Source organism: Corvus brachyrhynchos, unplaced genomic scaffold (assembly GCF_000691975.1).
Source record: "Corvus brachyrhynchos isolate BGI_N302 unplaced genomic scaffold, ASM69197v1 scaffold60, whole genome shotgun sequence".
NCBI lineage: Eukaryota > Metazoa > Chordata > Aves > Passeriformes > Corvidae > Corvus > Corvus brachyrhynchos.
The window spans coordinates 1,485,936-1,507,906 of record NW_008236767.1 but is presented as its reverse complement, the minus strand read 5'-3'; the positions used below and the strand labels follow the sequence as shown (position 1 = coordinate 1,507,906).

General features: G+C 37.7%; 1 protein-coding gene and 1 long non-coding RNA gene across 5 annotated transcripts in view; one reads left to right on the top strand and one right to left on the bottom strand.

The window, feature by feature from the left end:
- The window catches only part of NOL4 (nucleolar protein 4), a 190,529-nt gene that overhangs the window by 128,863 nt on the left and 39,695 nt on the right, over nucleotides 1-21,971 (top strand). For 3 of the 4 annotated variants that reach the window (XM_017727413.1, XM_008644907.2, XM_017727414.1), the window contains 2 exons: nucleotides 13,695-13,874; nucleotides 14,623-14,814. In XM_017727413.1, coding sequence (XP_017582902.1) covers nucleotides 13,695-13,874; nucleotides 14,623-14,814 — 372 coding nt within the window. The remainder of the gene's footprint in view (nucleotides 1-13,694; nucleotides 13,875-14,622; nucleotides 14,815-21,971) is intronic. The other variant, XM_008644908.2, reaches the window with a different exon arrangement.
- On the bottom strand, nucleotides 9,632-12,568 carry LOC108444976. The gene is made up of 2 exons (XR_001859700.1): nucleotides 11,891-12,568; nucleotides 9,632-10,054 (listed from the first exon to the last, which is right to left on the bottom strand). It is a non-coding gene; the product is annotated as an uncharacterized LOC108444976 (long non-coding RNA).

Genomic DNA, 21,971 nt, shown 5'->3' with positions numbered 1-21,971 from the left:
TTCACAGAAAACCCTTCTGTCCTTCAAATTCTGTGCCTCTTGTTGAATAAAATGCAACAGATGAGAGTTATGTTCTATATTTGTGCTCCAGAAGGATCTCAGCCTGTAGATCACAGCATGGCATGCCTTGACCTCAGGTAGGGCTCTGTGAAAGAAGAGGCTGGGTGAGCACAAAGTGTAGGCAGCTACACCACGAGAGAGGGGGCCACTTTCTCAAAATAGATGTATAGATGAGTTCTTTTAATTTTAAAAAATGTATTCTATTTTGGTTTCCTCTTTGTTCTTTAAATTTCATCTATGGAAGCTAAGGATATGGTAGTAGTCATATAAAATATGAAAGCAAATAGAAAGGACAACAACTTAAAAAACTTTAGCCAGCTCAGATCTGAATTTAAAGTTTTCAGCTTGTTCTCTTCATGTGATAAACTGACTTAACATAAGATCAAATCCCTTTTCCCTGAATATGGTGGCAGGATGTGGAAGATTAAATAATTTGGGTTGGAGCATGATACAAAGCAGTTTTTATAGCTGTTCAGTTCTCCATAGTCAGGTATTGAGTTATGATATCAATATGAGAGAATGCACTGTCTGCTCTGATTTATTTAATTTTTCTGGCATAATTCTGGCTGGTTTTCCCCACAGAATTCTTCCTCTACGAGAAGGTGATTGAATATGGTTTTTGGCGGAAGTGGAATTTTGCCAAACAGGATTTTATAGTCTGCTCTATACTCTGGTAGGAGAGCTCTACATTGCAGGGTGGTGATGTGGTTAGCTAAAGTGAATGCATGTAACTAAGTGGTCCCAATATTCAAAACTCAAAATATCTTTCCTAACAGAAGGTAAATATTGTTTGTTGTAAATGAGTTTGAGCCTTTACAGACCAAGTTTATTAGAGCATCTTGGAAACTTAAGTGCTGCTTGATGGCTGTATGGTTCCCTCTAACTGAGCTCCAAGTACCCAGTGGCAGAACCATTTTGCGGTAAACAAAGATTTTTCAGCTACAAGAAATCAGAGTACAGGGGCATGGAATCAAGTTCGTAAGTGCAATTTCCTTTCTAAACAGCAGCTGTTCTGGGAGCTGTTCTGCCATGTTATCCTGGAGGAAACTGGCTGATTCTCTTCTCACAAGTCTGAGAGTTTAACAGGCAGCATATAAAAATCTCAGGGCTCATTTATGACCAGACCAACCAAAACAGCTCACTTTTGTATCAAATACATATTAATGTTTGTAGAAGTTGAAAAGTGCTGTACCATCTTGGGCAGGTAAAGTTATGGATTACAATGAGAGTTTCTGGTTTCTTCAGGATGGTACCATGAAAGCTCTCACCCAATAGGGATACTTAATGATATTGGTAGGGATTTAGGGGGCTACTTTGATCTGTCTGACTCTTCTGGGGAAGAGCATTTGCTCTAGAACTGGCTGCCTGAGTAGTTTGAGCAGCAGTTGTCTTTTCCTTTGGGAATCAGGTTTAATGCTTTTCATAATATTGTCCTCCATCTCCCACCCCCAAAATGTCAGACCACGTCTTTAATAGAAGCACAGTCAGCATAGCTTTAGAACTGAAATATCCTTTTGTTGTTTCTGTTTCTTCCTGCTCTTTTTGTATCAGTCCTAAGGATACATTAACTGGAAAATGAATAGGTAGAAACTGCCTTTATGAGGAATTCTCCTGCAACATTCTTATGATTGCTGTAATGTGATAACCTCAAGCAATGCCTCTGGCTTAGTTTTATGATAAATGTTTTGTTTATCCTTCCCTAAACAAGGAGGGTCAAATTAGACACATTTCTTACAAGACTTACTTGATTTACGAGATGCATTTCTTTAAGATTTATTTGCGGTAGATAAGTAGGGAACTAATCAGTAATCTATTCCATCAGCTTCAGATACACACATCTCAGCTGCTCCTCTGTTACTCAGACTATTATGGACTGGGAACAGGCCTCCCCCCTGGTTCAGGAGCCCTGTCTTCATCTGTCTCCTCCTGATTGGTCTCAAGTTCTAAATCTTCCCACCTGGTTCTTAAGCAACAATTAAGGCCATTAACCTCTGTCTCCCAGGGCTGCTTACTGAGACAATCCAGCTGATTTATCTCAGGAGAATTTTTTAAAGCTTGCCAAAGATTGCTGCTATAAGTGTATAGAGGTAAAAGGCCAAAACAAAAAGTAAGAACAAGCATTCTCAAATTGTACCCTATACTTCTCTCTAGGCAATATGCTCCTCTCTTGCATCCTCATATGCAAAAAAAATTGTGTTGTGGCCCTGTTGTGTTCCTAGCTTTCTCCTAGAAAAATCAGTCCCTAATATGTCATCTTATTACCATGATCAGTACCAGTTGTAAGTGGTTGTTCAGGACTGTACAGATTATTTTGGGTTAAATTCCTGTCATTAATCAATTGGCTTTGCTTCTTTCATGAGTCTGTCTCTCAATATGTTACTGTTACCTGTTGTTTTGGTTTTTTTCCTTTAGATGGTGCTTCTGAAGATGTAAATGACTGGTCAGAAGAGAAGGAGTGGCAGGACTGTCTCCTCTCACCTATTCTGGCATAGGACTGTCATGACTGAGCAATAAAAACTGTAGGAGGGAGGGCCTAAATTTCTCTTAAATGATGGAGACAGATGAGTTGGAGTTCCCTCCTCCACTGCTTCCATCAACTGATTTTAATCTCCTTCCCAATTACCTGCACTTATGTCATGCTCAGACTGGAAAGGAGAAAGGTGTGAGAAGTTCTCAAATGCCATTGTGTAGGAATGAACTAGGAAGAAGAAATCAGCACTGGGAAGAGCTTATGATTAATTCAGAAAGAGCACACTGAGAAAGGTCCATTGTTAAACCATTTTCCTCTCTCATCCCAATCATCACTTTTAGTTCCTCCTTATTTCCAACTTTTGTTGTGTGCACTGTGTTCTTACTTCTCACATGAGTTAGGATACAAAATACTGCATGTCCTTCTATAGCAGAAAATACAGGTGCACAGCTCAGCATATATCTATGTGTTTAATAAGTCCAGCTGCTGTGTGGCCTTAGGCAGACATTATAGGGAGCTGCTGAATTCCTGGACATCAAATAGCACTCTCTTGCCAGAGTCTTGACAAGGACAGGACAGAGGCAGCCTTTGTCTTCATTGCTTCCTTTGTTTTTACCTAGTGAAAACAAGTGCTCCTCTCCTTGTCTGCTGTTCTTAGGGCACACAAACCCTGCAGTGATGTTGTATTATTATTTCTGCATCTGCCTCTGCTGTTGGTCTCTGGAAATTTCTTTTGTAACTTTGCAACTTTTGAAGCCTCTTGTGTATTTTCCGTCTCTAGCTTTTCTAGAATACAGATGGACAGGGGAGCAAGGTGAGTGTCAAAAACCGAAAATCAGTTTCTTCTCCTGGATTCCTGATATAACTCAAACTCTTTCATTTGCAAATGTATTTGCTCTCTGGGACCATTTTGTTGCTTTAAAGGAGTAGAATACTGTCATGGCAAAGAGTGTGAGGAAGAAAAGGCAGTAAATTAAAGGGGCAGGTACAAAGTCTACATTCTCTGTGGTTGTAGTTCTGTTAGCAGGACTTCACCTGCAGTCATAGATTCAAGGGGTGTTGTTTATGAATAAACTCATAGTTTCCAAGTGTTGATTCTTGCTTTGGGACTTAAGGAGATAGCCTTCTATTTCATAGAATCATGGAATGATTTGGGTTGGAAGAAACCTTGAAGGTCATCTAGTTTCAACCCCCCTGTTGTGGACACAGGCAACTTTCATTAGACCAGGTTGCTCAGAACACCATTGTTCCTGGCCTTGAACAATTCCAGGGATGGGGCATCCACAACTCTTCTGGGCAACATTTTCCAGTGCCTTACCACCCTCACAGAATTTTTTTATAATACCTAATTTAAACCTACTTTCTTTCAGATTGAAGCCATTCCCCCTAGTCCTGTCACTACTATGCTATTGTGAACAGTCTCTCTCAATCTTTCTTGTAGGCTCCCTTCAGATACTGGAAGGCTGCAATTAGGTCACCCCAAAGCCTTCTCTTTTCCAGTCTGAACAAACCCAGTTCTCTCAGTCATTTCCCATATGAGAGGTGCTCCATCCCTCTAATCAGCTTGGTGTCCCTCTTCTGGACTCACTCCAACAGGTCTATGTCCTTTTGGGATTGAAGAAGAAAACAGGTTATTGAACCCTTTTAATGTCATAGCTTAAATTTATGACAAGAGGAAGCAGAGAGAAATTTAGGGAGGAAGAAATGAAGGGAATAGTATGAGAAACAAGAGAACAAATCAAGAAGAGATTGAAGCAAAAAGAACTAAAGGCATAATGAGTTCAAAGATAAAGAATGAAAAGATTTAGGAGAAAGCAGCATGGAAAAAAATGTCTTAAACTGAACCAAAGGGCATGAACATAAAGAATAGAACAGAAGGAAAAAAAGATTATGGCAGTTTTGTAGTTAATTGTAGATGTTTGACAAGTGGCCTATGACTAAACCAGTGGATTACATGTGCTCTGTATTCCCTGGTTTGTATTCCTCACTGCTAAAGTGAGGAAGGGGATTCTTCTTAGTTATTCCAGCAGCAATATGCTCAAGATTAAAATAGAGCATCCAGTGATACCATGTCGACAAGAAGTCCTGCTCTTCTGTATTTATGATGGCATTATTTCCCTGTGTACAGATACCCATAAGAAATTAAAATCAGAAGTAAAACAGTAAGCTTAGCACATTTAAACTACTGCCCAAGAAATTCCATCACTCCTGTATTTCAGCTCCTGCTTTTGCTGACATTGGCTTCTTACCTAAGTCAGACTTCAGAGGCCATGACTGCTGTTGCAGTATTCAGCAACTACTTCTGTTCTGAAAGCTGGCAGCAGTTTGTGATATTTTCAAGCAATAGGGGTAGCACTGTTGGTCAGTAAGTGGGATCTTTAATGGATAGGCTGGGTTTTGTCAGCGATTCTGCTGTTTCCTTGCTGGAGAGTTCTTAAGAAACTTTACTGTTTTATCCCTGTTGACATTGATGCCTTAGGTTTTTCAAATCCTGTACTGCCTAGTGTGTAACTGAAGTTTTGTTTGGTCTGTTAGCTGCTGTTCTCTCATGCTGGTTAGACATAACAAACCCTCTCTAGGTTTGCTCTTCAAGGACACCTTGATTGTCCCAGGCCCCAAAAGATGTAAACTAAAGCCTTGAGAGGAGGAGCAAACTTGGGGTAATTACATCATTAACTGAAATTATAATTGAAGAATTAACCCTGATTATGCAAGTGGACCAAACTTACAAAACTGTGAAGAACCCGTGACCCAGGGTCCATCTTGGGTGGAGCCCCTCGGAGGCTTTTGACTCCCAAGGTGTACCTTTGAAGGCCCTTCAAATAAATGCTTGCTTTTATTCTCTCATTCTTGTCTGGCCTCTGTTTTCATGTAGCCACTTCAAGGCATCAACATGTTTAGTTATATCTTAAACCTCTGTCAGTTCGATGAGGACAGGCTGCAAAGCGGGGAGTGAGAGTCTTGGGACTTAACATTGTAATTGTCATTGTGATATTCAGGTCTTATAAATGTTCTCCATTTTAGTTGCTTCCTGAATGTGTTGCCTGCATTAGAGGCTTCATTCTCAATTTAAATAGAATGAGAAGAAATTATTAGTCCAGTGTTTTTGCAAAATATTTTGTAGCTCTTGCCAGCCAATTGTCTGACAATTGACCAAAGAATTACTGCTCAAAAATGCTCATTATCTGTCTGTAATGTGAACCTTAGTAGTCACTGAAGTATATTCCATAAGAAAAATGTTCACTACTCCTCATATAAACTGTCACTATTTCATTTAAAAGGAAAATAAAAACCCCCAAACCCTGACAAAGGGAAAGCTGTGGAATCTGGATGGAAACTGTAAAGGTTTTTGGCAAAAGGTCAAAATTTCACCAAAAATTGGAAATTATAGTTTTGCAATAGAAGTTTTATGTTGATGGATTTTGCCAAAAGCACAAGAACTATACGGGGCTCCCTCAGGCTCTTGGCTTTGCTGAGCTATGATACTACCTGAAAAGTATGCTATTATTGTCCTTAGAAAATCACTGATGAAGTTTTCTAACTTTGATAATAAGGTAAGGTTGGTTTTTTTGTTTTTTTGTTTTTTTTTTTCTTTTTAGCAATGTAAGGTCTTAAAAGAGTATAAATTAATTCAGATCTTCTGCTTTGATTTTGAGTGTACTATAGAAAATGTTTAAATACTCTGTTGGCACACGGTTTGCAGAAATCCAGAAATTTGTGGTGGAGCTTTCCTGTGTGGCAGCCTGTGTTTCTCAAATTCTCAGAAACTCAGTCAGATCCTTTTAGAGCTTCAGAATAGCAGTGTATGCTGCCAAAAATAATTTACTCTTTTATTTGAGTCTGTCACCATTTCGGTTTGACTTTTCAACTCCCACAAAGGACATTGTATTTTTTCCAAAGACACAGCAGCCACATTTTGCAATATGACTAGTTATTGGTGGTTATATAACTAAGTTCTTTTAGTATTTGGTTGAAAAAGTCTGTCTTCCTACATCAGTGACAGGAGTTCTTGAAGTTCATTAATAAAACAACTTTGTAAAATAAAAGCTATTTAGTAGCTAAGAAGTAGGCAAGTCTCCTGCTCTGTTAAATTATCTCTGCTCTGGAACTCTCAACACTGGTGTACGAGGGTGATTTGGAGATACTTATTCTTATTCCCACAAGAATTCTCATCCTCTAGAATGGCTGGGGAAGGAGCAGGAGCTTCTCTGAAAATGCCCAATCAGGTAATAAGAGATTGGTTATAGAAAAGTTAAAAAGAAGCTCTTTAAACTATAGCCTATAAATATACTTTATTCTTCTACTTGACTGAGACTTTTCAGTTGTCTCTCTGTTCTTACTCTCTACTTAATTTTGGAGGTTATTTCTATTAGGGTAAAATGATGTATTTTGATATTGGTCAATACCAGTGGGGACAGACCTAGGGCAGACTGCATTTTAGCTAAAAAGAGAAAATATCACAGGAAGAAATGTGTTTCAATTATTTCTTACCTTTCAATTATCCAAACTTCTATTTACCCAGTGAGTGAAAGTGTCTGGGTAATTTATAGTTTCCTTATTGCTAATAAATATGCTTCTGTTGAAAGGAATATTATAAGCAAGCATAATATGCCATAGATTGGAAAACTACTGAGAAAGAACGAGCAGATAGTCTTAGAAACAGTCACTGTTCTCTCAGGGACTACTGTAAAAACTGGCTCTGAAGAGAAGACCATGTCAAAGATAATTCAGGAGCAAAATCTTTTTATTTCTTAGTTCCTGTTGTAAATAACTGAACAGTTTGTTTCTGGAAGTCACATTGTTAACACTGAGCAAACCAAAAAGATCTTTTAATAATTTAGTGTAAAACAAGTTTTGTGCAAAAAAGCCTTTTACAACTTAACACTTAGCATGTTAGATAACACTTTTATAGAGTCGAACTTTCAGCTCTCCATTCTCCCTGTAAAAATGCTGTTGTCCTCATGCTCCAAATAGCAGAATTGCACACAATGATGCCTTCCCATTACCATGGGTGAAATTTTATGAAGAAGCTGGAAAGGCCAATTATGGTGTAAGAAGAGTAGCAAACTGGTCGTAGTCAGATGCAAAGATATGGGTAAGATGGACAAATATTTGATGAGTTTATAAAAATGAGGTTAATTGGATCTTGAAATAAAGGGTGAGATGCTGGAATTGTATTTGAGAATTCACAGTCTTCTCTGTAATGAGAAGAGAGGGACAGTAAAGTTCCCCACATGTGACGAAAAAAATGGCTTATTAATGCAAAATAATAGAAAGTTGGGCTTTTATCTGTAAAACCTGGTAGAGAATTCCTTAGGATAATAGCTGAACCTAAGTGTTCCAGTTATGCCTCCTGCTTTCTGTTTGAATTGAGGAGAAAATTTAGGAATGTTTTTATTAATGGTTTCAAGTCTTTCAATAAATAACAAAAGGGCGTGTATCTACCAAAAGTATTTTATGTTTTCTAATATGTTATTTATATTACATATAGTATATATTTAATAATAATTAAAAAAAACAAACCCAAACACCCAAACACCTCTACGTTCTGTAGGGAAGTTCCCTGCTGTATGGAGAACTCACAGTTTGCACAGGAATGAAGTGGAACTCTAACAATGCAATATTAATTTCAAATATATTTTTAAGGGAAAGATATAGGACATGAATTTTCCCTTAACCTTTCAGGTCTAACCTTTTAATTTTGTTTATATGTCAAATAAAATACATGCTTCTCACTCATATCAATTTACCAAAAACTACTTTTAAGTTTTTTTTCAAAAACTTTTTCATATGTAGAGTCAGTTAAAAATTTAAATGTTAAAAAAAATTAAAATAAAATTCTAATTTAATCGGCAATTGTGGAAAAAAAGGATCTTCAAAGCAATCAAACCCGTTGCCATCAGAATATTCTAATCCCTTTCTGTGTCATAGGGATAGTTGCTATAAAAATACGTATACACTATAGCACGTGGGAAAACATGCAGAAAAGCACACATAATTTGAAAGAGTAATTGGTGAAATTGTAGACTTTTGTGTATTCAGTGGCAGAGAGGGGAATACTGAAACCTAAGAAAAAGAAGAAAGGGCTGGATGTACAACCGGGGGCAAGCAGAATTCTGTCAGCTTTAGAATATGGTTTTATTTATTCATTAAAATATTTAGTAACATTTACAGATGTGGAGGCCGACTTCTAGAAGAGACTCATGTATAGCCAGTAGAGTGCTTTCATCTCTGCCCGCCTCCTAACCCCTTTCCTTTCCATGGAAACCTGTGCTGCTGTCTTGCCAACTCCTCAAATGTGCAAATCTCTCTTGCTCACAGGAGTTCTGTGGTTTATGAGTGTCTAATGTAACAACTGAAAGAATTACACATTATTCAATAAGATGTGAAGCTCTCTAACTAAATGTAAATGTAAAATGTAATGTGAATGTGAAAAATGAAGCTTCGTTAAAAGAAAAAGAATTGCTACACTTCCTTCAGAGGCATGTTTCCCTGAAAATGTGGGGTCTTTTTTTCCATGTTGGCATTTTTGAAAAGTCACAAAGACATGATTTTTCCATTTTTTGGTCATTAGAAATAGTCACCCTCAGTAATTAGCTTTCTGTCACTGAATAAGTTTTGGTTGGGTAATTAAGTGCCATCTCTGTGTACTCACTGGGGTAGCCAAGAGTCTCTGCTGGGACATTCCTGCAATGAGTTCGTGTGGTGTCATCCTCCAAACTCTGTCTGAGGGCCATACACCAGTCTCGAAGCCCAGCAGGTACTGGAGCACTATGGTAGACTATATTTTTAAATGTTATGGATTACTTCTGCTTTAGTTCTCAAAAAATAACAGCACAATTTCTGTTGGCAACTGTGGGGTTTCTGCACTGCTGTCTTTTGAATCTTTGGGGTATTCTTCTGCAATTAAAGGGATAAAGTTTTTCTGCTGTAAGCATGCTAGAAATTAATCAAGCAATAAAGAAATATATTTTTCACAGAAAAGCCATAAATGGAATACATTTTTGAATTTTGGGAGTTGTTCTTTGAGAAGGTTTCAAACCAGATGGAAAACATCCAGAGCAGACCAGTAAGAACGATTAGAAATCAGGAAAACATGAGTTTCACAGCATAAATTAATTTATTGGGGAGAGAAGATTGAGGCAAGGGGACATCACAACAATCCTCAGCCTTTGGAAAGCGGGAAGGGAATGCGCTCTTCTCCCAATGCCACACCTTTCCTCCATTGCAATCCATGGTAGATACATGAAAAAGAAATAGGCTTAGTACATTTATGAAAGTCAGAGGTTGGTCTTAAGAATGTTTTAATAGTGGTGAAGACAGTGAAACACTGGTGCAGGTTGTCTGGGGGATGCATGGCATCTCTGTCACTGGAAGTCTTAAGAAAACAACCAAACAATGGTCAGGATTGACCATCTGACCTTCTTCTGTGGCAGCAAGACAAAGTAGATGACACTGTGATATCCTCCCAGGTCTTCTGTTGCGTAATTTGACGACTTACGCCAGGTGAGTGTTGTTGCTGACCTGTAATGTTTTAGAAAGAGGTTGATATTTCATGTCAAACTCCTAAAAGTAGCTTGTTGGGCATGAACCTTTGCTTTCATTTTAATAAAGCAGAAGTGCCTAGTACTTATTGTTGCAAGAAAGAGATTAAAGTAATGAACTGAGAACCTTCAAAAAGGGGCAAGGACAAAGTGGTCAGAATATAACTGTCAACATCATAAGTATTTTTAAGACAACTTCATAATCATCTAAGTGTTTGGAGAAGGCAATAATTCTGTGCTTAACCTTGGCCTCATTTGTTCTCATTGAATAATTTCTCTTTGCTGTCACTTTCTTCTCCAGCTCTGATTTGTTAAGCACAAAAATTCACCTGTGAAACATCTTATATCTACTAATGCTTCCACTCCACCAAGACTTAATCTTTCATTGCTGTCAACAAAGATGTGTATGCTCCCCTTCATGCTCATACTTTCCTGTCAGCACAAAGGTTTGTACTTTCAGATGGTGAACTGGACCCAAGAACGGATTCTGGTCATAAGCGGACTAGCAATATTATAAAAAACCAAATTTACAAACAAACAAGCAAAACCAAAACATTTTAACCAGGATCACTTCTTCAGTCTAGTTCACTGCAGAACCATAAAAGGTGTATGTCAAGGGCTGTTCAGGAATATGCATTAGCATGTTACTGTCTGTCAAAGGTGGGAGCAGCCTTTTGAAAGGACAGTGCAAGATCTTTGGAAGCACGTACAAAGGACGAGTTGTCCCCTGCTGTCCCACCCCTTGTTTAGCACTGCAGGTGCTTAATAGAGTAGCAAAAGGAAATCCTTATTGGCTTCTGCACAACTGCAGAGTCAACACAAGTGAGAGAGATGTCTCTTCCATCTCTGAATCAATATTAATCTGTGTAGAAATACAGAAAGGTAGAAATTTTGTTCTTAACTGAGCTTTTGCAAACTCAAACTGAGCTTTTTTCTCCCTCAGTTTGCCAATGAAACAGCTAGGAGAAAAACACCACTTTTTCCTGGTACTGTACACAGTCTTCAAATTCACAGTGAATAAATATGGATTCCTGCCATGCAACTTTCTCAGACTGTTAATCCCCACAGTTCATTTAAGATGCTAAAGTTGTTGTTTAAATAAAAACTTTAGAGAAGATGTTGGACTCTCTATGTAATGCTTTCTTTAAAAAACAAACAAAACAAGACCAAAAACCACCCTGACTGTTGCATTTTTGAGAGACATACTTAAGGCATTTTGGCCTGAATTTATTTCCTTCATAAAAGGAAATCTCAACCCTGGTGCATAATTTATGATCTTGGCATTCAGCCGAAACATATGTACATACTGAAATCAGTTTTGCATCTGTTTAACTTTGTGCACATGAGTAGTCTAATTGGATTTAGTCTGATGAAATGACTCATGCGAGATCAAGTGTCTGCACAGCAAGGATTTCAGTCAGTAGGTTTCTTTAGGGCAGCAGCTTCTATGCTTTATGCCTAGCACATGAAATGGCTTTTTGATTATCTCAAAGCCTTCTGCGGGCTGTATAGCTGTAGTGACAGGTGAAACAAAGACGTACAGAAGAACAAGTCTTGCAGCACAGGTCAGATCTTCTACTGCATTGCACTGTACAACAGTAGCAATTAATTAATTGTAACTTTCTTTTTTAAAGAATGTCTTCTGAGAATCTCTTCAGGGTTACAGGAAATCACTCATTCCTTTATAACAGGCTACTGGGCTGCAGCTGTTGGCCTTCTGGTAGCCATTGGCCAGGTTAAACGCTATTGCTTACATATGCTAGACACTCTGATAAGATACAGCCATCGCCTCGTTTAGGATGGAACCTGCACTCACCTGACTGCATAGCAATGTAGACACTCATCAACTTCACAGGACAGAGTATCATTGTATCAAGAACTGGAGTTTTGTTTTTGCTGCTCTTGCAAGCCTTGTCTTCCCATGCCATCTCACATCTGCCATCTTGAACCCTTTCTAATTTCTTGCCCCATATGAGGTAGTGCTGAGCTTGCTACTTGTTGAAGCTGTTTTTATCCACTAGCCAGCTCTTCTGTTTTCTTCTGATGTTTTCTCATTCTTCCTACATCTGCTATAAGGGTCTAGGGAATGGAAAGTGGTCTAGAGAGTGAAGAGACTCAGGGAAAGGGATGAGAAACACCGCAAGTTCTGACATTAGGAGGATTAGGGAATAAAACATGGAACTCCAGGGGATTGGTAATGCGAGAATATAGTCTAGGGAGGATACATAAAAAAAGGAAGGCTTGGAATATGAGTGCTGTTAAGGCAAGGCAAGTGACTCTGAAACTCACGGTGTACAGAGAACCAACGTAAGATAGAAATGAAAATAGGGAAAGGGAAAAAAAGAAGCTGAAGTAAGAATATAAAGCAAAAAATATGCCTTACAGATGGATGGTTTTGTTGGTTTTTCACTCCTACCTCTCTGTCCAGATTCATTCTGTGGCTGGCAAAATACCCTGAAATAAAGAAAGTTTTAGGAATCTCAGAATGTAGTTCAAGGCATGCAATTTTAAGTATTTGAAATGTATTTTTGGTTGACGAATTATACTCCTGACTTCTGGTGACACTAAGGCAGGAGGCATCTAAAAAAAGTGTGTATGTGAAGTTTGTCATGTAGCACCTGATTCAGACTTCAGAATGCTTTGAAGCAAGAGAGAAACGTAGTGAAATATTACAGCTTTAAAATATAGAAGTGAGATTTTTATCTGAATTACCTAAATGTGAATCTGATGTCTCTGATGGAGATACTCTCTGATACTTTTGTGTGGCTGGGGAAAAGCTTTGATCTTTAAGTTGTGGAAGACTTTTTGTTACTGATGCCTTTTGCACAGTTTGCAGTTTGAAGTGTATGCAGTGGAAACAGGTGACTGAGGGCTTGATATTGCAAGTGAAAATGCATTCTATGAACTTCTGGTAATTTGGTACTTTCTGGTCCTTCAAGTGGATACACTTTATTGAGATGGCCATCTGTTTTATCCAACAAAATGAATTTCTGCTCAGGGGAAAGTTCTGCATGCTGATTTTCAAAGAGAAAATGGTTTTACTACAGAATTCTCAGAGAGCATTCAAAATGTAAACCTACACATCTCTAATACATTCTGGGGTTTTGCAAGTGAAACTGGAACATGATCATCTCCTTATTTTGAATAAATTCTTGCATCTCTTGATAATATTTATTATTCATTGGATGAATACCAGTGTTTCGTACTTGAATCGTCTTTGCATTGAAATGTTTAAATTTTACTCCTTCTGAGTTTTGTTCAAATCAGCTATCCCTTATTTACATCTTGACTAATACAAAGAAGTTAGTATTTGTAAGAAACTTCTGTATGTAGTAGTTAAACAAGGCTGTACGGCAAAGTTTTCATGTTAACTGTAATTATCATACGTAATTAATTTGTTAATAGATTTACTAATTTGCAGTTGGTCACATTTTTTTTAAAGCACTGAAATTACTATAATTGTGCATTGTTTGTCCTTGGAAGGATTAGGAGCACTTTATGTTGAACAATTATAAAAAGGATTCATGGAATTCTTGAAATATTTACCAAGGCTTTTTGATAAGTAAGACCTTATTTTTGCTGAGAATTTTTACAAGCATATTCCTTTTCTCTATTTTCAGTCCCCTGCACATAGCTATTCAAGTTATGACTCTGGCAAGAATGAGAGTGTAGGCAGAGGTGCTGAAGATCTGTCTCTGAATCGAGGAGATGAGGATGAGGATGACCATGATGAGCAAGAAGATCCTGAGAAGGTTAATGAATCAGATGGGGTAGAAGCTGAGCGACTGAAAGCTTTTAACGTAAGCCCTCTTGCACTCACCTTGTTTACTTCTTCTGTTCCTTTTGCATTGTTGTTTTGGGTAAGTTTGACAATATTAAAGGCACATTAATTTGCAGGATTTATTTCAATTATTATTTTAACGCACATTAAACTCTTGCCAACAGACAACAGATTTACTGTGTTTTATTTAGAATTTTGAGGCAGAGTGCCATCTTTACCAGTGAGGAAAACAAAGCTTTGTTCTGTGTGTGTGCATGTGTGACCATGTGTGTGGCTGTGTGGATGTGCATGTTCACCCACTGAATGGAAAGAGGCTGTAGCTAGTTTTGTCAGGAGACCATTCTGGTGGTCAGCTGTTCTCTATTGCTTTCCCAATGTATATAATTATGCATGAAAACACAAGCAATTGTTCAAACAAAGAAAAAATGTGAGTCAGTTCAATAAAATGATTAGCAATCACAGCTTATTGTTAATAATGAAACTTAAGTAGTGCCTATTTTCACAATCTGTTCTGGTTTATCTCACAAGTTCTGTATCCTATAGACTATTCTTTTCTTGTCTATTTTTTTTTTTGATCAGTCCCTCCCCCACCCCCACCCCAAATAACCCTTTAAAGAACTGTTTGCTTAATATTTCTGGCTTCCCATTACAAAGCTCTTCAGTGGATAGAAAAAAAATGTCTTCCTATCAGTAAACAAGCCAGGAAGCTAGGAAGAGAAGAGAGCTGCCCTCCAAACCCATCTCCTCTGTCTCCCTCTTGCCAACAGATGTTTGTCAGGCTGTTTGTAGATGAAAACTTGGACCGAATGGTCCCAATCTCTAAGCAGCCCAAAGAAAAGATCCAGGCTATCATTGACTCATGCAGGCGACAATTCCCTGAGTATCAAGAGCGTGCCAGAAAACGCATACGTACTTACCTCAAGTCCTGCAGGCGGATGAAAAGAAGTGGTTTTGAGATGGTGAGTTTTGACTTAAAACCCAGCCCTAGTTTCCATCAAAACCCCATATGTAAATCCATGGCACTATTTTGTTTTCATCTTAGCGTCTTTTTTTTTTCTTTTTTTTTTCTTTTTTTTTTTTCTTTTTGGTAATACCAGGTCAGAGATTTCTTTTTCCCTCCTTCATTCTTCCTGAATTTATTCCCCTTGATTTAAAAATGCTGTGGGACACTAGAGGTCACAAAATGAACTGATATGGATCTATAGGGAAAAAAGAAGAAAGCAAGGCATAAATAAGGAGGGAAACTATACTGTGGACTGTATGGTGACTTATTTCTTACTTTAAGTTACATTTACACATTTTTGCCTGTAAAAGTCTTGCAGTAAGACAGATTTTTCTCTAAAATGCCTCTGCTAACTGGATTCCAGTGAGCTCTGTAAAATTGATCCCGCTAGAGAAAAGCTATACTCAAGAAAATGCCCAGTGTAGTAACATCATAGTGGCAATGGCTTTGGCTTTGGGTGTTTTCTTGTACACCTTAGCCTATTGCTTATCAGTGAAAGTTACTCCTTTGAAATCTTTCAGTTGATATATAGGTGTGCAAAACATATTTAATGGTAGTAAAACACATCAAACTTAGAATCTGAGCATCCTAATGATTTAGTAGTTATAATTGAACCAAAGCTCACGAGAATTGTCATAGTATGCAACTGACAGTGTTTTCAGACATTGATATTTTAATATTACTCAGTAACACAAAAATTGCTAAATAAAGTCTTCTCACCGTTTGGCAGCTTATTATCTCTAGAAAATGTTTGTATTTCCAAAATGGAGAAAAGTCAGAAGTAACTAGGTAGCTACACACCTACACACCTTGTGTTTAATGTTTTAGCTATCTCTCTGGCCTTTAGATGACAACAAAATCACCTCATTGTTACAAATAGATATCATTTAGCGATTAAACATACCATTTTTTTTTTAATGAATCATCTGCAAACCCATTGATTACATTAAAAATTATTGGAGATTATTGCATTTTACTGTTTTTCTCTTTCTCTCTGTCTTTCTCTTTCCTGCAGTTTTTGCAGAATATTTATGAGTACCATATGTTGTTTAAGATGGTAGCTGACAGTTTTAAGAACAAAATATCAGGCTTATTTGTAGGGCAAGACCACTATTTGATAATACAAAAAACAAAGGCAGAAAGTAAATTTTTGAGTGTGTTTGGTATTCTAATCAACTGCATGGTTTTATTATTTGAAACATTGGCATAACACTATTTCTGAACAATGGAAGCTCAGATGAAGAAAGACAGGTAGAATAAAGGACATCTGTACAGACAGAAGTGCCAAAGGTTAACTGGTGGCATACATGGCAGCTTGTTTAGCCCTCCAAAACAAAGGACAAATAGTAAAGAAATATTTCCTACAATATACTAAGTAGCATTAAATTGCATCTACTCACTCTGTCTGACAGAAATTCAGCAACATCAAGTTCAGCTTCCATGAAACCAAATATTTTATTTTGCTGTCCTTTCAATTGAAAATACAAAATTAGCCAATGCTAGCAAGTCTCCGCACTGTTCCAATTCACGGCCTTATTACTGTCATTATTCACGCTGATGAGCAGTTATGTAAACTGGCTCATTTCTTGTCATCTGAAAGACTCGTGCAATGGTTTTGCGATATGAACAAGGGGCTACAGTCTGACCCATAAGAGCTGGGTTGGCTTGACTTCAGTGCACATTTGCAAATGTTACTTGCACATGAATAAAGGTTGCAGGATCAAATTTATTCCTGGGAGGGGAAAAGGAGCAGAGATTACCAGGAATATGATCCAAATGGGCAATCTTTGTAGTTCAGAAAGATTTCCTGATTTTATAATGTTTCATGACAGTTTATGATGGGCTTTACTTCTTTTTAAACAAAAAAATCACCCTCTAAAACACTGGCTTTCTCACCCATGAATGGAAGTGACAAGGCACTGGAACTCTTGCCAAAGACTGCAACCCTCTTGGGCCTGAAGGGATATCTGTCCTATGTCCCTGTTAGCAGGTAGGAATACGAGCCAAAGACTATCCAAATCTCTGGAGGAGCTCCCATCAACTTCCTAAGAGAATAAATAGTATTTTATGTGTATGTCTTGAATAATTCTGAAATTTAATATCCCTTTGGGTTTTTAAATTATTTTCTGATTTCTAAGTTACTGTATCATCATCTCTTTATTACAGCCATTTTTTAAAAATGCTACCATGGATAGAGGCATTGACTACTTAGTTGTTTTAAATGTGCTTACCATTTTGATAATGGAGAAGAACCACCTTGTCTGGATAATAACATTTGTTCAAAACAGTCATGAAGGGACAAGATGGTGTTGTTTTGAATAAGGGGCTACCCTCAAATACAAAATAAACCAGAATAATGATCTGCTCAGCAGCAGTACCAGTACCATTGTTATATTAAATAGGATGTCAGATAATAACCTCCACAGGAGATGGCTTTTGCGATACACACGTTAAATACAAGTTTTTTATTTTGTTCAGATTCAAAATGCTACATTTTGAGCATCTAGTTGCATGAGAAAAAGAGAATATTCTCTTTTATGGCATGTAACAGTTCAGGCTGTGTGTGGAATCGTGCAGCTATCTACAGCACCATACTGTAAAGTGAAGAGAAAATGTAAACACAATGTTAAATTAGTGTAAAACTGCATGGTAAAGATGAAAAAGAATGCCTGGAGCCTGATTCTGTCAGTTATTTGCCATCTGTAATCCGAACGACAGTTCTTGCTGCATAACAGGCCAGTTCTAGCTTTGAGGCAATAAAAAAGACTCAGTCTCATGAGTGTTCGTATTGTTAATTAATATGATTCTTAGTATTATTATGTTTAAGAGATTACTTATAGTTATTCTGCCTCCACTTGTGACAGATAGTTGTCTGTGGACTCTGAGGCAGCTCGCATAGCTTCTTGTGACAAATATGCCTTTGAGAAATTCCCTTTCTACATTGGAAATGCTCTGCCCATTTGACTGTGCAGCTTGTAGTTTGCAGTTTTCATCCTGACACAAGTATATACCTCCGTAGGGTACTCAGCTTTTCTCATTAACTGTATGAGTGTTTCTCTCCTCCCCTTGTCTCTTGCTAAGGGACTGTTGAGAACGTTCTCTTACTAAATTCTGTGATCTTGCTCAGAATCTTTAGTTGGGAGGGAAATCTGTCAACTACTGAAATCACTGGCTTTTGGAGAGGATTTCTATGTTGTGCTTCTATCTGCATTGTGCTGTACTGCTTTGAGAACTTAAAAGTTCTCAATATTCTTAAAGAAATTTTTTCTTTTTCTCTTCATTAGCCCATAAACAAAAGAAAAAAATTGCTTCCTCATTCTCAAGGACCAATATCAACAAGAATCCCTGTATACACATTAGGTGTCTTGTGACCTCCATAGGCTATGCAAGAGGAATTTTCTCCCCAAAATAGTCACATGGTCTGTTTCACTAATGTTTTTTAAATCCTTTGTTTAGACTTGTCCCAGCCTCTGTAATAGACAACTATCAATTAGAAAGATTTAGTTGACAGCTGCTGGAGATATTTATTTAGTTATAGTCCAGAAGAACTTTAGATGCTAGGAATAATCAAATGGGGTTGAATTGACTTAATAGTTACATTTTTTTACTGCTCTCTGCTTCCTCCTATATTCATGATCTCCTATGATCACTCTCACTGCATTCAGTTTGAAATTGCATCTTACAGTATCTTTCTCACAGATGTGCCATTCTTTTCTGCGAGCATCCCAATGCAAGAGCAAGATTTTAAACTCTCATTCACTAAGAGATTCTTCTTTTTTTTTTAAGCAAAAGGAAACCCTCCTCCGAAGTACTACCGTAATACAAAACAATAGTATCAAGTGTTCTGTGTTGGAGAGAAAAGACTAGTCATAAATGCTTTTCGTTGTCCAAAGACAAGTTTGGATGTGTCAGAGAAGAGTCACACTATGCCTGAAGATTGTTCATGATTTAGGTCCCAGTGTTGTTCATCCCAGCACCTTCTGTCCTATCGCCAGCCTCAAGAACAAGTAACTGAGCTCTGTATCTTTCACTGCTACTGTCACTTGGTTGTGCCAGTTGGCTGTAAGAGGCGTTTTAACAATTTGCGACTGTGCTCATGTTGATCAAGGTGTTTTGAATGTGTCTAGTGGCTTGTCATGTGTCTGTATTGAGATTGAGCAGCTTCGGTGGGGACTGGTTTCCAGAAGGGATGTTTTCTGAAATCTGCCTCATTAAGATTGCTTGGCATAGGTGTCTAGGTTCTGCTTTTTAGTTTTAGTTTTAGAAAGAGAAATCTTTCATTATTTACTGAATTTAGTGCTGAAAAGTCCAGCTGCCCTTGCTGTCACATGGTTTTTCTCTCCTCCAGGCTTTTATGTCTGGAAAGGTCATAAGCATTTCCAGGAAAATGACGATCTGTAGATTCAGGGATACATATCTAATTGATTAAAAAGCTGGGAAGCATTAAGAAAATTATCACAAGAGCAGTTACATGAAGATCTAAAAACACTAATGGAGTTGTTGCTTTGTGCTATAACCCAAACTCTGTCACCTGGGCACTCCCCTTTCCAAGCACCTCACCCTTGTTTGATAGTGGTTAACTTATTTAAGTCTGATGGGCAACTTGGTTGAAAAAGGGCAAAGCTACCCTCTGATAAACTTTGACTTTTACCATTAGATGTCATGAAAAAATATTCTAGAAACAGTTTTTCTAAGGCTCTTAGATGTGTTGGTTTTTTTTTCTTTTCGCCACAGAACAGTTAAGTGAATGCTCATGTGATTTTTGAGAACTTCCTCCTAAATCTGCCTCAGATAGCCTTTACTTTTTAATGACTTTTGAAAGTATAGGCAATTTTGGAAAAGTGAGTGGTGGAAGAAGTAACACTTCTTCCATTAACCTTGCAAAATGTGAAGAAGTTAGCTTTAAAAATGGCATGATACTTGGAAAAAGATTTTGAACCAGTCTGGAGAGGTTCATCCCCAGCAGTCTCATGAGTTAAAAATGAAACTAAAAAGAAGCCTGGATGACTACTTTAGACAAAATACTTGATTTTTAGGTTAATAAAGTCAGATGGATATTCTTGCTGTTGTTCACATAAGTCATTTAAAATTTCCACTAGCCCTGCTGAAATCGCTCGCTTAAATAGGCAGATCAGAACTTGGACCCCTACGTAAACATAACAGCAGCAACAGCAGCATGTTGGTTGATTGGAAGGAGTCATTTGCTTAATTTTTCGACAGGAATATGGATATGTTAAGATATATATGGATTTATTTAGGTGCCATCATAACCTAGGTGCAACACTCAGTGTTTCAATTCAATGTATTTCAAAGCTGAAAAATTAAAAAAGCGATTTGAACATCACTAGATGTTTCAAAACGCCTCTTCTGCCATTTAAGAAAATATTTCTGTTATCTCACTGAATCCTTTGGTAGGTGTTATAATTGGGTATTTATCACAAGACTGTGAGACTGAGCAAAATACATCAAACCCCAGACTGAAATGCAGTGCTACAGACATTAAAATGCCAGTCCAGTTGTTCATATTCCACTATTCTGTACTGACAATCCACAGAATCATAGAATTACAAAATAACTTGGGTTGGAAGTGACCTTAAAATTCATCTAGTTCCAACCCCTCTTCTGTGGGCAGGAACACCTTCTACTAAAGGAGGTTGTTCAAAGCTCCATTCAACCGGGCCTTGAAAACTTCGAGGAATGGAGCATCCACAGCTTTTCTGGGCAACTCAGTCCAGTGCCTCACCACCCTCACAGTAAGGAATTTCTTCCAAATATCTAATCTAAACCTACCCTCTTCCAGTTTGTGACCAGTACAAAAGTACATGCAGTATAGTGCAGTACTGTACTTCATTCAGTCTTTAAATTCAAAAATACTCTGTAGAAGGGTTTCTGAGTCCTTTGCAACTGTGCTGTGTAGGCAGTTCTGTCATACATTTCACTGCATTGTTCTGATTAAAAACTCTTCTTTGAAGATCCTGTATTCCCTGTCTTGTAACGTATTTTACATGTTTTCTATGAAAAAGTGCTATTTAGATATTGTACACTGTTACAAATATGTTGGGTGTTTTAGGACATTGTGTTAGATCATAATAATTTATTATGAAAGAGTTGTGGCATATTTGCAGTATTTAATTTTGGAAATGAGCTGGTCTAGCAATACCTGAGGAAAAAGCTGACATGCAAGAGAGCACTAGGGACTATCTAGTTTTTGGCAGCCCAACATGCAAAGAAGTGCTTAGTGGTATCTTTGGAGAAATTTAGTTACTGTCAGTGAGGCATCTTAGGCATTTATCTTCAATTTTGGATGCCAAATCACTTTGGAAAATTTTAAACCATTTTTTTTTCAAGTTTGAGTAATAGATAAAATACTTCGTCATTCTCACATTTATATTAGAATCCATATATTTTCTCCCAAGTACAAGGCAATAGGAGTAGGAGAAATGGCCTGTACTTGTGCCAGGGCAGATTTAGATTGGCTATTAGGAAAAATTTCTTCATCCAAAGGCAAAGCATTGGAACAGACTGTCCAGGGAAGTGGTGGAGTTACTATCCCTGGAGGTATTTAAAAGAAGTGTGGATGTGGCACCTGGGGACGTGGTTTAGTGGTGGAGTTGGGAGTGCTGTTTTAATGGTTGGACTCGATTTTACAGGTCTTTTCCAACCTAAATGATTCTGTGATTCTCTGATTTATATGAGGGTCTCTATGAAGAAAATTAAGTAACTTGCATGTTTATGTGTTTGCAACTGTCTTTTACTGAAAGATGTAATTTTCAGTGTTAATTTGCCTAAACTAGAAGGTAGTATTTATGCACTCATGTCAGCTTATAATGTCTGGCATTTAGCAGGTGTACATGTGAGGAGGTGTACTTACAGCTTTTTACCGGCTAGGCTCGTAGTTCAATGACTTAGAAAGCCTTAGGCAGCCTAGAGAGGTAGCACGGGCAATCCAGCATTTCAGTAGCTCTGAAAGTGGCAAATATTAGCTGCAAAACTGATACCAGCAGCAGAAGCAAAGAGGGAGAAATACAGCTTTCAGCTTGCCTAATCACTGCAATTAGAAGCTTTCAAGCAGAAACAGATGACAAGATGTTCGCAGAAAGGGTGCAAGCCAAA